General features: G+C 39.9%; 1 protein-coding gene across 6 annotated transcripts in view; it reads left to right on the plus strand.

Moving 5' to 3' along the window:
• The first annotated feature begins 355 nt into the window (after positions 1 to 355).
• Positions 356 to 17461, plus strand: part of IBTK (inhibitor of Bruton tyrosine kinase) — a 66922-nt gene continuing 49816 nt past the window's right edge. For 4 of the 6 annotated variants that reach the window (XR_016464458.1, XM_031611250.2, XM_090136092.1 and 1 more), the window contains exons 1-6: positions 356 to 557; positions 7758 to 8428; positions 12395 to 12491; positions 13853 to 13977; positions 16169 to 16279; positions 17077 to 17247. Coding sequence is in view for 5 of the 6 variants with exons in the window: in XM_031611250.2 (XP_031467110.2) it covers positions 8105 to 8428; positions 12395 to 12491; positions 13853 to 13977; positions 16169 to 16279; positions 17077 to 17247 (828 nt within the window). In the remaining variant the exon portion in view is untranslated. The remainder of the gene's footprint in view (positions 558 to 7757; positions 8429 to 12394; positions 12492 to 13852; positions 13978 to 16168; positions 16280 to 17076; positions 17248 to 17461) is intronic. The other 2 variants (XM_090136091.1, XM_090136093.1) reach the window with 2 other exon arrangements.

Raw genomic sequence — 17461 nt, forward strand, 5'->3', positions numbered from 1 at the left:
CCGGAAATTTCCCTCATGGCCACAGACGCTGCACTGCAGCCAGCACTTCCAGCTCTGTGGCCACAATTTTCCTTTCCTTGCGAAGCCTGACTGGAACTCGGTAGTTTTCCCTTCCATCTGCTCCTTCTCGGCACACCACCTCCTCGCTCACAGGGCTGCGCACACCACACCCACCCCACACCCACGGCCGCCATTTTGATTCAACTCCCGTGTCGCCCAGGAGGCCCCGCCCCCTGCCAGTCCTCCCGCCCCCCTTCTCGGCGTGTCATTCAATCCAAGCTCCGCCGTGAGGGGCGGAACCTGGCCGACGGTCGCAACCAATCGGCACCCGATGTGCGGCGGCGCCGCGGCCAATCGGCTGTTCGCTTCTTCGGGGGTGCGGTGTCCCCGTGCCCTGCTCTGCTGGCACAGGCTTGTCGCCGCTGCCGCTGCTTGAGGTGCAGCGGTAGCTGTAGCGGCCTGGCTTCGCTCTTGTTCTGTTTTCACTGAGGATGAGCCCTTGCGGTGCCCAGCGCGCGTCCCGCCCTGTCCGTCCGAGCCCATTCATCTAGCGACTGGTGAGGGGCGGGCCGCGACCTGCTGATGTGTCCGGAGGGAGCCGGGCTGGGGGGAGGGCGGCGGCGCGGCTCAGCCCTACCGGGCGGTGGCCAAAGAGATAGAGCGTAGGGTAACGGGTAGGCAGCAGCTTCTGGTTTCTCTATCTGGAGGTTCTCGGGCCGCCTGCTTGCTGCCAGCCCGCCCCGTGGCGGTTCTGCCTCCGAGCAGCAGCACCGGGGTGCTGGCATCGCGTCGTTGGCTAGGGAGGATATTTCCGTGCCGCCCTGCCGGGGCCAGCTGCCCCATCTTTGGCACCCGGCCCTCCCTTTGCTGACGTGGTCAGTGGAGCTGTCGGTCTGCGTGGAGGCTGACCGCAACTTGTGGTTTACAGAAATAGATGTGAAGGCACCCGGATGGGTGCTCTTTAGCAATGCTTTACCCGACGTCTATAAGGTCTTTCAGTAAAGTCAGCCCTTCCGAAGACTTGTTGTATTTATCTGACACAGCTTTAAGTGTAGGAAATTCTAGGAAGTGTTTTCTCTCCATTGCTCTTTTGTTGTGAGACAGATAAGCTGCACATCCGGAGCAGGATCCCAGTATGTTGTGGAAATGTCTATAACTGCATGCAGTGTACTTCTCTGTTACTGCTTCCTGTATGTTTTCATTTTTTGATAGTGTTACTAAACATAGGTAGTCTTCAGTATTTCCAGAAAGCTCTTCCACGGGGGGTTGCAAAGGGTCACTTTCAGTATAAGCTATTCTGTGACTAGAAGCAAAGCACAGTATTTCGGTGTTTGTTGTATATGTGCTGTTAAGATAGATACCTTGTTCTTTCTGACAAATAAACTTGCTCTGAAGTGTGGTAGCTGTGCTTAGCTACCAGTGATGCCTTGGTGTTTGTTTGACAGATGTTTTGCCTTCAGTTAGCACTGTAAGGATTATACTGTCATCACTCCAAAGTTGGAAGTTGCAGAGTCCGAGAACCTCTTTAGAGGCCACTTGTTGCAGGGCTTGTGGGTGGTGGCACAGAGGTTCCAGCCTAGTAAAGGAAGCACCTTGGGTTTGTCATGACAGAGGGAACGTAGCAGGCATAGTGGAACCCATCGCTTTATAAATCAAGGTGGATTTTGTCCGTCATTTTACTTGTGGACAGGTTGTATTTAAAACTTGCTGGGTTACTTGTCTAGTCAATTTTGAGAATACCTGTGAGTAGCATTATTTGCATTCAGCTTATCATTTGAAAGTACTTCCTGATAAATAATCTTCGATGAAACTTGAAGGAATGGCTACTGATCCTGCTATCAGGGGTAATAGATGGATTTTTCTTTATGCAATAACTTTGTTTGAAGACTCCAGGTGGTCTGTGGAAAACACAGCTAAGAAATAAAAGAGATGCAGTTTTCTCAGCCTCTATTCACAGATTGTTTTGTAAATCTTTGGAGTCCTGGTTCCTCTTTTCAGAGTTCTCTTCTGTTTCTGTGCTTCTCTTAAAACTTGATATCTGAGCTAGAGGCACAGTTCTATCTGATGCTTTGTGTGTTGAGAACAGAAGATCTGTTAATTTCTATGACTTGTAAACAGGTATGCAATACCCCTGTAATGTAGTTAAGAAAGTGCAATGTTTTTAGGGTTCCAGATCACTCAAGATACTATGTAACTTAGATTTCCCCTTTTTTTGCTTGTATACTCACATTTTCCTCTATAAAATATGTTTATATTCAGATAATATTGTTCAAGGGGTTATAAAATGTGCAGAGGGTTACTGAATAGGTTAAACACTCTATGGATATGTAATGTCATGAATAGGAATTAATCTTATTATTCTTTAAAGGCTTGGTTGGTGTGCTGCTTGTAGCTGAAAGGTATGTTTGGTGATATTTATCTAGGAGTTCATCTGTGTTCAGTGGCTTCTCACAATGCATCCTTGAGGCTACGCTGTTTAGTGTCAGTGCTACCATTATTGTATTACCATTTAGCTCCAGTTTGCTAGTCTAAACTACTTTAGTATTTATTAGTGGAAGTTGTTTTCAGTCAACAGAAAATCCTGGAAAATCAGGAAAATGCTAGCAAACAAAATCTATGGAATTAAAGCTATGTTATTTTTAATTTTCATTAGTTTAATAATCAAGTAGTCTGTTTGTAAAGTTTGGTTTGGGGACAAATATTTTCAGGATTACCGTGTTGTTATGGTTATACTTTTTTTGTGGTGTTATGAACTGAGTCTGAATGGACCAACTTGGAGAACATTGTTGAATGTCAGCATGCTTGTTCAAAAATGAAAAGAAAAAAAACCCCACAAACACCCAGGATATCTTTCAGAACTCACAATGCCCTTATAAGGCTGGATTTGCCTCATTGTAGTGTATGACGTTGCCTGTCGCTAATCTTCATGTAAGCTTCTAGCAACTTACTGTCAAATGGAAAAGCAAATCGATTTTGTGTCTTTAAAGCCACATTATTTATACTATTAAAAAAAAAAAAAAAGGTTATTAGAGTTGATGAGAAAACTTTGAGCTGCTTTTTTTTTTTTTTTTTTTTTAATGCAAAATAGAAACTCCTACTTTCATTGTAGGAGAGCCAAATATTTGGTAATTTTTTCACTGAGTATATCCTACATATAGTTGAAATTTAGGAATGAATCAACACCACTTAAATAAATCCTTCCAAAACAGTGAGTGAGATGAGGGCAGGTTATGCTAATTTAATGATCAAATAAGATACTGAGAAATGTATTCTCTTCTGGGACAGGTACCCAGCACAGATACTTCTGGGACAATCTTCTGTAGCTCTTTAGTAAGGTATCTGGACTGGTATCGAATGCCCTTCCCGTGGGTCACCTGGAGCATTATCTCCCAGTGCACTACATGATGTTATGATGTGGAATACTGATAACCAAAAATCATAAAACCATGACAATACTAAAACAGCGAGAAGCAGGGTTTCAAATCAGTGTTGCTAATTGATCAATTGAGTTACTTTAATGCACTGCACATGGAAGATGCTAAAGCAGCAATCTGACCAAAAGTAGCGGTGAATTCTCATCACTGCTGCTAGTTTTCTCTTCCATTTCTGTGCCAGGATTGTTGTCTCCTGTGCTCTTAGGACCAGAAAAACACAGCTGCAGTTACTGTCCACTGCCTTAGTGTGATGTTCACATCCATGTTAGTCAGATTTTTATTGGTACGATACTGAGGGTAGGCTTTTCTCAGGAAGAATCTAAAAGACTACATGAATTCTAGTATTAAATGTGTGCCTCCCAGATTGGCAGCTTCAGTGTCTGTTTCTGGCATCCAGCATATTATAGGATTTGTTACCCTTCACTTCTATCAGCACCCCTGTACTTTTAAGGCAGGAGCAAACAAACTGTGAAAAAAGAAAGAAATTCAGGAATGTGTTGGTTGAGAATGTGGTCTGACAGAAGTGGAAGTGAGCTGTCTGGCATTTTCCTTTATCCATTAGCTTGTGGTGTTCTAGGCATTGCAAAAACTTTGCTGTGTATGCTGTGCCATTGGTGCATTTGGCATCTGAAAGACAGCAACTGAGAAACACTTGCAGTAAGGTCTGCCTCTTTACTAGCATTTCTGCTGTTTCTACATAATTATTATGAGATTTCTTGTTGCCAGAATGTAATTGATTGTATATACTTGTTTATTCTGGGAAGCATCTTGGATAACAAAAGAGCTAAGCAGAACCTTTGGACAAAGAGACTGCTGACCTACCAGAAGACCCCTGTAAACAGCTTTGATACCCTGCAAGATTTCTAGAACTCCCAAATGGGAGATTGTTTCTCTCTGCTTTGTTTGTTATACCCAAAGAATGAACAGAATCTCAAGATTTCATCTAACTGCCCTCTGATGTGTATAATCTTAGTTTCATTCTCAAGAGAGGTGTTTCAACTATGGTCTTAGACTTCTTAATAAAGTGGCACGTTTTTGGCAATTTGTAGAGATCACTTTAAAGAAACAAATTTGAGACAAGCAGAAATGACTGCAACTTTTCCAGCTGTAGGAGTTCTGATTCCTTAAGGTCTGATGGCTCCTCTCTGGCCAGAGACCTTATACGTAGTGGGAGGTCAAATTACTGTGTGTTCTTGTTCTTTGGGAGAGCAGATACTCTGTTTCAGAGTTTCTGTAGCGGCATGTAAGGATGGGCAAGGCTTCCTGAAAATGAGCTGCTAATGCTTTGGCGTAGGACAGGAATTATAGCAGTAGGTCTCTTGAGACCTGTGCTGGAGAAGCTCTGAAGTGGTTGGGTGAAAGTGCTGTCCAGGAGGAGGTTTGACAGCTGTGGTGTGGTGCTGCTTTGCCCTCTCAGGGAAGAGCTGAGTGGGAAGGTTCTACCTACTTGCTTCCAGGAGGCCATAAACCACAAAGTCTTTGTTTACTGCTTAGAAACTGCCTCTAGCTTGGTTGTAATCTCTTAAATTTCCTTGGTCTATAAGCATGTACATTAATTTGAATTCCAACCCATTCCATAACAAAAATGTTTGAAGGCTGATATTTACCTTTTTGTCTTTCACTAATTACAGCATTAGGAAAAGACTAGTGTTATAACATGAGTATAGTGATGAGAACTCTACAGAGATAGCTGCAAATAAAAAGCAAACACATAACCAAAGGCAACATATATTCTAGCCACTGAAGTTCCAAGTTTAAAAAAATGCTGATGGTCTTCATGCTTCGAGCTTCCTTTAGGTGCTGCTGATTCAACTGGGACTTCATGTACTACAATTAAGCATTTTTAACACCGCTTACAGGGTTTGCACATAAACATGAGCATCACAATTTTAAAGTTTTAAGATTTCACTTAAGGACCTACTTCATATGTAAAAATAGTCAGATATGATTATTAATTTGTTTCAGGTGTTGTAATAGCATGACTGTGTTACTGATATCTCAGTCTTTGTTGAAGGGGGTTGTAAACTTGAACAACAGCCTTCTGTCTCGAAACTGAAGGTGTGTATGCCAGTGTCCTAATGTAGTATCTGCTGTTGTGTGTTATAGTAAGGAGGGCTGGGTTAGGGTGACTTATAAAGAAATAATTCACATAGTTGCAGTATCATCATAATGAAATTACTGTGTGGTAGTCAGGTATTTTGGTGTTTGGTCTCTTAGGCTCGAACTCAGCTGCTTTAATGAGGCAGTTTTTCTTATTTGTGTGCTCATTTCTTGTAGTGTTTCTCATGGTGTAGTTTGTTTTTTTTTTTCTTTTTGGTACAAGTTTGTTCTTCCTTCTGAATCATTTACCCATGCAATTCAGTGTTGTAAACAGATGAGTATGAGCCCAAGGGATGGATGGTATGCCATGGGGCATGGCAGGACTGCTGCTTCAAGTGGCAGTGCCACTTCCTATCAGTTTACGTGAGAAATTAGTCAGTTTTATTTATGACTTCTCTGCATATTTTTTCTCTGTGCTTGTTGATTTTACTTTTCTTTCTTGTTAGCACTAATAGCAGTGTCTTAAAAATTAATGCTATTACAGATGTGCTTCACAAAGCATAAAGTAAAATTCGTACTATACCACAACATGGTTTTATCACCTAGAGGAGTACTGATAGTTTTTCCTATAGATACCCCAACATATTTTAGAATAGTTAGCATTTAGAAGAGTTTGATGCCCTGTGTATCTGGGCTGCCAGTATCAGCTACCTGTCACGCATTGATTCCTTGGAGCAGCGTCAGGCCATGTACTTGAAACTAAAGCTTCCTTTCAAGTCTGTGACATTGGCTCCCTTGTTAGTATAAGGTTTTAAAGAAGGTCAAAGGAGAAGTCCAAAAAGGTATGGGTTAAACTTTGTGCTATTGCAGAGGTTCGTATGCTGGTTGGAAGGCATAATCTCACTATGGCAAATGTAAGCTGAATGGTTGTGGTCACCTTTGGACTCTGAGGTATTTCTAATGTTACTCATGGACAGGGATGAGGGACTCAATTATAGTGAATAAAAACTATTTTTTCTTAATCTTTGAAATTGATTTGAAAGTACATAATGAATAATTGTAGTCTGTAGATTTGCATTCCAAGTATTTAATCTTTTCTGAATGAGGGAGAATAATAACTGTCAGAAGTTTTGTCATAATATGTTTCAATTAATATCTTTGGATTAGAGTTGTGTTTTTCTTCCTCTTGAAAGTTTAGATTCCATTACTTCCATTACTGGTGTTTGCTCTAAACCTTGTGGCAATTGTTGATAATTCTTGAAATAGGCGGAATGGGATTTCTGTTTTCTTTTCCAGCCAAAGTAATTTTTCAGTGACAAATCTTTGCAGATTGTGACACAGTAAAATATGGTTGTGTGTTGGGTACCTGAAAAACGATGGCAGCATGCTTTTAAAGGGGAGAGCAAGGAGTTTGGTGTGAGTGTGGTTAGGTTTATATCGATTGCTGAGCTGGGAAGAGAACAGATTATTATTTTTTCTGAGAGTTAAGTTTTATTTATCCATCTTTCATGGTATTGTTGCCTAACTTCTTTTGACGTATTTACAATTACAAACTTCATTTCTTCCTGCTGGTTCCAGGAGCTTTACACCTTTGCCTTGCAGGCAGCCAGCAATCTGAATTCACTTGTGTGTACAAGTTGCTCTTCTTGCCCATCTTGCTGTCCTTCTTCTCACATTTGTCAGCAGCTCTGGAAGTTGTAAAAGGGAGCCTTGCTGTTCATTGTGCAGAAGAGACTTAGTAGGGTGATGGTGGGGACTGGGGACAGAAAGAAAATCTGGAGCTTAATCCTTTATTGCCGTGGCAAAGGGAAACTGTGGTGATCCTCCTCTGCCTGGGCAAGACTGGCAGAGCCAAGATATATTCAACACCTGCTTGGGTTTCTCTTATTTGGTTACTCTTTTTCTCAGCAGTCCTTCAGTTCAATCCTGATAATTCCTTTCTGATAATAAACTATTGAGGTCCTGAGGTGGCTGGGAAAAGAAGTTGTTGTTGTTCTTTAGATTACTTTCTGTTTTTCTGGTTCATCATGTGCCAAAAGATTTGTGTCGAAGAAGGGAGGTGTTACCTTCCAAGGCTGGGGTGGGGAGGGGATTCATGGCTTTTTAGGCTGGCTAAACACCTGACTGTAAGCTCAAATGGCATTAGACAAGTCAGTTAACCCTTCCTGCTTTACTCCTGCACTTGTAAGTTCTAGTATGATTTAACTTTGTGCAGTTGATGGGAGAAAAGTGGTTTTTTTTTTTTTTTTTTGACTAATCTGTTCTGTTTTGTCCTTTTTTCAGGTCTCCCTTGCAATTATGGAGTTTTAGAAGAATAAAGGAGTGTGGAGGGGGAATCCCCCTCTCCACACGTAAGGTAGTCAGTTCACTTCAGAATTTTGTATGGACATCAATATTTGTTATATATGATGGTGAAATAAGACTTCTTAAAATATATATTTTTAAGTATTTATTTGGATCAAGTGCCAAATATAACATTACAAAGATTTCTGATGGCAGCTCAATAAAACTGGATTTGCATCTTTGGAATTACAAATTTTTGAAGGCACTGTGTTGTATACTGAGTTGGTGTGCCTTGATATTCTTAATGGTTGTTCTCCTTAAGGAGAGGAGCAGCTTCCAAAGTGAAGATGAATTCTCTCATGCCAGACTGCACTTCTAAGTGTCGATCTCTACAGCATGCTTTGGATGTTATTTCTGTAGTAACCAGAGGAAGTGAAGGCCAGATCAAAGCTTTTCTTTCTTCTTACTGCTACAATGCTGCAACTATAAAGGATGCCTTTGGTAGAAATGTTCTACATCTTGCTTCATCCTGTGGCAAAAAAGGTGTGCTGGATTGGTTGGCTGAGACCAAAGGAGTGGATCTCTTGGCAAAAGACAAAGAGTCTGGATGGACAGCTTTGCACAGAAGTATATTTTATGGATACATTGATTGTGTTTTGTCACTACTGAAGGTGAGTATTTGCAACTGCAGTTTTTCTTGGTTGTTTTAGAGTGGTTTCAGTCACTGGAAAGTGAATGGTTTTTAAACTTGACTGAAAGTCTCTTGAAGGTTATCTTAATACTGTATTTAGATAATAGAGTGCTAATTTACTTGAGATTTGCCTTTGTATTTGTAAAAGAAGTCTGTCTTTGCCCACTAGGAAATTAGCACTGAGTAAGGATCCCCAGTCAATTGTGGACTTCCCTGAAAGACTGGTTTGTGTGAACAGTATCAGGCTTATGATCTTAGAAGTATAGAATGAACATGACATTAGACAAAAGATACTGCTAAAATAGACTCTTAGTCTATTATACCAATTAGTACTTTTGAGGGAACACAAAATATAAGATTGGGTGGAGCTTATGTTTGAGAGAGAAGCAATTTAAGATAATTCAGTGTTTTATTAAACATATTGGCATTTCATTTATATTTTAACCAGGGCTTCCACTCAGTTCCCTGTGTTCCTTCCGTGTTATTGCTGTTTCTTCCCCACCTCTTAGCAAGTTGTTTTTTATTTTTACTTCCTTCTTCCTCTGTTCCTCCAATCCAAAGTACAGCAACAGGAAGATCTACATTTGATTGAGATGTTCAGGCTCCCTTTAGCCATGTAAGAAAATAAATATTTGTGGTTCAGGATGACTTAGAGCAAATTTTAAGACAGAGACTTCTCCATTTTGAGTTCTAATTCTATTGAGCCTTCTAATATTGCAGTTACTAGCAGTTTGTAAGCAGTAAACTCTCTGCTTTCAAGAAGCAGTTTAAACAGAATGTCTGTGGGTCCACTAGTTCTTAATTCTAGAAAATGTGATAACTGGTAAGTATATGTTTCATGTGTTATACTCCTGTGTAGTGAGGAGGTTTTCTTTAATCTTTCTGAAAGTAAATGTTTTTATGGGAACTGTGGGTGGTTCAGTTCTCTCTAAAACTGGCAGCAGTATATGTGATGTTTGAAAAGGTACTGAATCCTCTATGTCTCTGTATGTGTCTCCATGTCTTTGATATTTGCTTACAGGAGGCCTTTAGTGTTTTTCCCAAACGTATTTTACTTTTTTATCAGTTGCATGACTGTGAGGTTTTTATGATAGGTGGCTCTGTTGATATGCCTCTTAAAAGAAAAATGAGTCATGGAGAGTGCTCTACCTTCTAGTTTCTTAACTGAAGTCTCTCTGCTATGCAGTGTTATTAAAAGCATGTGTTCTTAAGGTATTATGGCAATGACAGGAAGGGATTATAGAACATAGTTATGAAATAGCTGAGCTAGAAAGGAACCTTGGAGCAATTGACTAGTCCAAACATCTGTGTTGCAATGTTTTAATACCAGTTTATATGTTCAAATGGAATTTCTTTTTTTTTAAATTTATACCCACTGCTGCTATGCCCGTCACTGAATACTGCTGATAACCCCTCTTCCACTGCCTCCAGTTGTGTATTTTTTTTTATACAAGTCGATAAGATCTGCCCCCTGAACTTTCCCTGAGTTGAGCATCCTAGATCTCTTGGCTACTCCTTCTATATGATATCTCAGTCATTATCCGCTCTCTTAAGTTACTTTCAGGGCTGGGGACTTCACCACTTCCCTGGGCTGCCCGTTTTAATGTTTGACCACCCTCTCAGTGAAGGTACTCTTCCTGATGCATGATCTGAGCCTCCTGTGGCTCAACTTGAGAGTCTCTCTTTGTATCTTACCACTTGTCACCTTCCTGCAGCCTTCTTTCAGATAGTTGTAGAGAGTGATGAGGTCTCCCCTCAGATTCCTTCCTCTTCTCCAGACTCTGCAGTGATAGCTGTAGCTTGTTATGCTTATAAATGACTTATGAGGCAGCCAGAAGAAAAAATATTGTGTTAGCTGTTACCATGTCATGACGTTAGGAGAAGGCTTTTTGCTGAGGGTGTGGTTGGGCACTGGAGAAGACTTCCCAGGGCAGTGGTCACAGCCCCAAGCTACTGGAATTCAAGAAGAGTTTGAAAGGTGCTCTCAGGTATGGGATTTGAATTTTAGGTAGTCCTGTGCAGAGCCAGGGGTTGGACTCAGAGTTTTTTGTGGGTCCCCTCTAACTCAGGATGTTCAGTTATTGCTGTTTACATTAAAACCAATGTTGATAGCACCTTATTTATTTACTTTTTTTTTTTTTTAATTAAGAGCACCATATATACATATATGTATATATATATGTATGTATGTATATGTACAGAATATCTACACTCATCTACAAGGAAGGTTGGAAGGAAGATTTGGGGAACTACGGGTCTGTCAGCCTGACCTCAGTATTGGGAAGGTCAAGAAGTATATTGTCTTGACTGTGATTATGTGGCATGTTCAAGACAGCCAGGAAATCAGGCCCAGCCAGTGTGGATTCATGAAAGGCAGGTTCTGCTTGACCAACTTGATCTACCTAGACTTTAGTAAAGTCTCTGACTGTCTCCCACAGTATTCTCCTGGGGAAACTGTCTGCCTCTGGCTTGGACAGGTACTCTTCTTGCTGAGTAAAGAACTGGCTAGATGGGCAGGCCCAGAGAGTGGTGGTGAATGGAGCTAAATCCAACTGGTGACTGGTCATGTGTGGTTTGGTACTGGGCTCTGCCCTGTTCAATATCTTTATGGATGATCTGGACTAGGGGATTGAGTGTGCTCTTGGTAAATTTGCAGATGACAACTAGCTGAGAGGAAGTATCCATCTGCCTAGGGATAGGATGGCCTTTCAGAGGGATCTGAGTAGTCTGGATTGGTAAGCTAAGGCCAGTTGTATGAACTTCAGCAAGACCAAGTGCTGGGTCAAAACAACCCCAGGCATTGCTACGGATCTGGGGTAGAGGGGCTGGCAAGCTGCATGTAGGGAAAGGTCTGGAGGTGTTAGTTGCCAGCTGGCTGAACATGAGCCAATAGTGTGTCCAGATGGCTGAGAAGGCTAACAGCATCCTTGCATTATCAGAAATAGTGTAGTCAGCAGGAGCAAGGAGGTGATCATCCAACTGTACTAGGCACTGGTGAGGCTGCACCTCAAGTACTTTTTTCACTTTTGGCCCTCTCGCTACTGGAAAGGCATCAGGGTTCTGGAGCATGCCCAAAGAAGAGCCATGAAATTTGTGAGGGGTCTGGAGCACAAATCTTATGAGGAGTGGCTGAGGGAGCTGGGCTTGTTCAGTCTGGAGAAGGGGAGGCTCAGAGGAGACCTTATCGCTCTCTGCAAGGGAGGTTGTGACAAAGTGGGGGGATCTGCCTGCCTCTTCTGTTGTGTAATTACTGATGGGACAAGGGCTAATGGCATTTGATTGTGCTGGGGAAGATTCAGGCAGGATATTAGGAAAAATTTCTTCTCAGGAGTGGTGAGGCATTGGAACAGTCTGCCTGGGGAGGTGGTGGAGTCACTGTCCCTAGAAGTTTTTGAGAAGATGGAAATCATGACCTATTAATGCTTTTTGCTTTTGAAACTTCCTCTCTATTATTTTGTCTGGCTATTTGTGCCCTCTTGTCTTTTTTCTCAGCATCTGTGATCTACTGTTCCCTGCTTGTTTTCAAAGTCATAGTAGGTGGGTTTTTATTTTTAATCCTACTTCTCTAGCTTGTCAAAACTTTTTTTTTAAGAAGAAGATGTATTCTTCAAAGCTGGCAAATGCCTTTTTTTTGTTAATACTCACCATTCTTAGATGACAGTGCTTTACCTTGAAGTGAGTTTCTTCTGTGTTTCTGATTACATCTTATTACTCAACCAGTACAATAAATTCCAGTTAATGAGTTAACATGAAATATATGTAGTTGAACAAAATTATACTATTAAAGTGGCATTTTTTTCCCAGATCTAATTCCCAACTGACTAGAAAGATTTTAAAGATTAATTACAGTTGTATGTAGCTTTGTAAATGATTACATGGCTTTTTCAAACAATAGAGTTATTTAATTTTTCTTTCCCTCTTTTCCCCTTTTCTCCTTTTCTTTCAGCATGGTGTTAGTCTGTACATTCAGGATAAAGAAGGCTTATCAGCCTTGGATCTTGTGATGAAAGACAGACCAGTTCATGTGGTGTTCAAGAAAACTGGTAGGAAATAAATTTAATTGTATTTTACAAGGAGATCTATTTCAACATCATAATGTATGTACCAGTGTAAACAGTGTTTTCTGTTTCCAATTAGAAATGTATAGATTATCAGATTTCTTAGGATGTTGGGTCACTAATATCCATAAAGTAGCAGGTGCAGGATATTGGCAGCAGACACAGGATTTGTTTATGTACCAAAAATGAACAAATAATGACTGGCTTAGCGGTTTGAAGGAAAGAACTAACTAACAAACAAAAAAACATTAAACAAAGTGATTTAATAGGTTGCCCAGAGATCTCCAAGGACAGTCTCCACAAAATATTTGAAGCCTGAAATGGACATGGTATCGGGCAACAAGCTCTAACTGATCATGCTTGAGCAGGAAAACTTGAAGTAGGTGGCTTCCTGCGTAGCCTTTCAAATTTTCTGGGATCTTTTTATGAGTTCAAGATGTCAGAGACACTGTCAAGTTACCAAAGACAATGTCTTTGAACTCAGTAGAGTGATTTACATCACTTCTGTATCTTCTGCGAAAAGTAGGGGAGTGTATTCTTGAATCTGTACCTTTAAGGTAAAATAACTTAATGTAAGTTAGCTACAGTCACTCTAAATATAACATTTCCAAATGGGAAACGGGCATGTAGATAAAAAAGCATGAATAACTGAGCACACAATGTTTTCTTTGACAGAAACAGTTTTTCCAACTTTTTTTTTTATTTTTAATGTTGTTATGTACTTTTTATACTCTTCTTGTCTCCAGAGTGGCACAGTGAAAGTTATTCTTTTCATCTTGTTTCCAGTCAATTTAAGTGATTTGGATCATGCAAATCCTGGGTTTCCTGTATGAATTTTACATTTTTATATGGTAAACTCCTTTAATTCTTATAATAGTTGGACAAGATGCTCAAATTTACATTTATTATAGTTTCCTACTCATCAGAAAACAGGGTTCAAATATCAGTGTAACCAAAAGGTTTTTTAAAAAAAAAAACAGGTAAATAAAGTGCTTATGGCTTTCATGCATAAGCATATAACCTTTTTTGGGAAAGACTTTTTACTAAATTGTAACTTAAGGTAGTAGTAATGTTCTTCTGACAACTGCAGTAACTCTGCTGTAAAGTTTTGCATCTTACACAAAGGGAATGTAAATGTGAGTAATGTTGCTTATCTGGCATACATAGTTGTCAGAGCTTTTTTTATGACATCATACCTTCTCATTAGAGCGTATGTTTTTCAAGTTCAGTTCAAGATGAAAAAATAACTTTCGCCTTTTAATAGAAACTGTAGGAGTTCTCAAATTTGGTGTGTATGAAACTGCTGTATTTACAAGCTACAGAGAGAATATTCTTCTTCATTGCAGATCTCACAGAAGTCTACACGTGGGGAAACAATATAAATTTTACATTGGGTCATGGAGGTCAACAGAGTAAACATCATCCTGAATTGGTGGACCTCTTTCCTCGTAACAGCGTGTATATCAAACAGGTATCTTAAGAATATTGCATAGACACCTTTCTTACTAAATGTGGAAGGATTTGTGGAGGAAAAGAATGGTCAACAATGTAATCAAGTTTTGCAAATTGACATGGAAAAAAAAGTTGAGTTTAATTTGTATATTTTGATTTTTTCTTTCTAGTTATTTCTCAGCAAACTGTTTCCATTGATCTGGCAACCAGCTTAGAATAGCTGAGGAATATTAGACAAGGCCTGCTGTATTATTTTCTTGCTGCTTTACCTCCCAATCACCTGCAATGAAACAACAATTCTGTTCCAGTGAGAAGAATGTTTTTTGATTGCTGTTGATGATTAGCATCGGTTAAATGACTTGAAGATAATTAAAGAATTCAGAAACATGGCGCTCCTCTAACTGTTACGAGTTTCTAAACTCTTGTGCAACTCCCATAGTGAAAGGAAGTGGGACAATGAATTTTTATGACGTTTGTTTCAAATTCTTGTGTTGAAAGCAGCATGTGCTGTTAGAGCACACCTCCCACAAATGGTAGTTTATTCCTTTTAACTTCTTGTGACTTCAGTTTAAGAGTAATTTAAAGTTTGCAATGAAAATTGGATCTAGCATTCAGTGCTAACCATCTGTGCTGCATTTTCCTTCAGCAATTCTGAGACAGTATTTTTATCCTTAAAACAACCTTTGCTAGCCTGTGAGGCCGTTGCTTGAACATACTTTAATAAACAAAACTATTGAATTAAGTTAATGTATGTATTAAACTTAAAGCAAGTGTTTTGTGTTAATTGTGATTTGATTTGGTAGTGCATCTGCTGTTATACTGGTATCTTATTCGTATTTTCATTATCAGATATATTGTAACTTTTGCCTCATTTAGAATTTAGCTTTCAAAAAGGTTTACTATGCTGGCAAAGAAGTGAAATAACTAGAAGCATGTGTAAATCCTGTTGTCTTGTACCTGTATATTATAGAAAATCAGAGAAATTCTTTTCTGAACTGGCCTGCCATAGTTTAATCTATTCTGGGATCTCTGTACTTTGACTGGGGTGGCCAGCAGGGACAGGAAGGTGATTGTCCCCCTCTGCTCTTGTGAGGCCCCATCTGGAGTATTGCGTCCAGGTCTGGAGCCCCCAGTACAAGAAAGATAGAGAGCTGTCGGAGAGGGTCCAGAGGAGGGCCATGAAGGTGATCAGGGGCTGAAGCTCTACCCCTATGAAGACAGGTTGAGGGAGCTGAGCTTGTTCAGCCTGGAGAAAAGAGGCTGCGGGGTGACCTCACTGCAGCCTTTCAGTACCTAAAGGGAGCCTACAAACAGGAGGGGAATCAACTCTTTGAAAGGGTTGATAACAGCAGGACAAGGGGAAAATGGGTTAAGTTGCTGGAGGGGAGATTTTGGTTGGATATCAGGGGGAAGTTCTTTACTATGACAGTGGTGGGGTGCTGGAACAGGCTGCCCAGAGAGGTTGTGGATGCTTCGTCCCTGGAGGTGTTTAAGGCCAAGTTGGATGGGGCCCTGAGCAGCTTGGTCTAGTATTAAATGGGGAGGTTGGTGGCGCTGCCTGTGGCAGGGGGGATTGGAGCTTCATGATCCTTGAGGTCCCTTCCAACTCTCGCTGTTCTGTGTTTCTGTGACCAGCTTAGCCATTGTATTTGTATGGAGAGAGCTGTAGCTTGGCTATATAAGCAGGGTCAGGGAGATGCATGTGACAGGTGCATTTCACTTTCAGTTGAATTCTTCCTTTCCTTATGGAATTCTTAGTGGTGGTTACTGAAGAAGAAACTCTTGTTGGCTGACTGAACTACCTTTAGGGCAGTTTTGCAGTATAATTGAGAGGATCAACAGTGTAGGCTGTCACGTGTGTCTGTAATCATGTTTCTTTGTTGTTTTTACCTTTTCAGTAATAATTTATATTGATTTTAGTATTTTGCATTCTAGTATTCAAACGTCATAATCATAAACACATACTAAAAAGTTGGTCATAGTAACAATGTTGATCGTTTGCATTCTTCTTTGCTGAGGTTACTTAAACCTGAGGATGAAGATTCTGTGTTGCAGCACAGTGTATAGTTTCATGTTCACAAATTCTGACTGTATTGTAATACGTTATCTTTACTAAAGCTGAACTTGTTCACTAGGTGGTTTTGGTAGACACTCTTAGAACTTAGAAAATGAAGTTGCCCTGTATTCTCTTCCCACCCTCATTCTTTCAGGTGGTACTCTGCAAATTCCACTCGGTGTTCCTTTCCCACAAAGGTCAAATTTATACGTGTGGACATGGACAAGGAGGGCGCCTAGGACATGGTGATGAGCAAACATGCCTGGTAACTTAATTATATTTCTTTAATATCGAAGTCTGAGAACTAAATTAGAGTTCCCGTGAGTGTACTCTTAAAACTTATTCAGTCACTTTGGTGTTTATTTTACATAAACGACCTCCCCTTTCTTCGCTAAATAACATGAATGCCATACAATTCAGTCTTAAATATCTTACCTTGTCTACTTGGTAGTGTGCACTAAGTTTACAGCGCAGTATTCAGTTTTGTTAAATATTCTTAGTATTCAGTATCTGGTAGAACTTGATACTGTGTTCTGAATGCTATTATGAAGACCAAAGCTCACTTTTAAGCACTTGTTTGCTTTTTTTTTTTTTTTTTTAAAGAATGCAATTCTAGGAAGTCAGATTTTTCTTGCAAAGGTATGGAACCTCAAAACCTGTTCTGAAATGAGGATTATACTCATATAAAGGAGAATTCCCATTAGGGGGCATAAAGAGTCAAAGATACAGAACTCCTTCCTTATTCTCTGTAACTTTCTTTAGATTATCCTGTATTTGGATGGATGGGAGAAACCATTATAATTTTAAAAGAAAAACAAAAGAGGTAACAGTTAATATTTGTTTAGCTGTCTTCAAGATACAGTTTTCACCCTGATTTTAGAGCAGATCTGCACTGATAGCAGAGGATGTGTTTTTAATGTCTAGTTGGATTGGATATGGTAAATTTGTTCATGAATATGTTGTATGTTCATAAACATTTTCATCTGTAGTTTCAATATTTTGTTACGAATTTCTGTTATGTGTATGGCCGTTGGTTAATACAACACTTTTATTCTTTCTTAGGTTCCAAGACTTGTGGAAAGCTTAAGTAGTCACCAGTGCTCCCAAATAGCAGCAGCTAAAGATCATACAGTTGTTTTAACAGAAGATGGATGTGTTTACACGTTTGGTCTAAATACTTTCCACCAGTTAGGTATTCTTCCTCCTCCTGCTAATTGCAGTGTTCCTAGACAGGTAAGAATAACATCAACCAAAAGCTTGGCTATGTTTGTTATTTTCATTTTAATTTTTCTTTTAACAGAAAGTGAAATATGAAGATTGTACAAGTAAATTTTAAACTTTTTCGGACATTGAAATGAAATTTGAATTCAGATAAAATCTTGACTTGGTGTTATAGTACATCTCAATCTTAAATTCTTATTTGTGTCCTGATTTACATCTCAGTTTG

This window comes from Phasianus colchicus, chromosome 2 (genome assembly GCF_987193195.1).
Source record: "Phasianus colchicus chromosome 2, bPhaCol1.hap1.1, whole genome shotgun sequence".
Taxonomy (NCBI): domain Eukaryota; kingdom Metazoa; phylum Chordata; class Aves; order Galliformes; family Phasianidae; genus Phasianus; species Phasianus colchicus.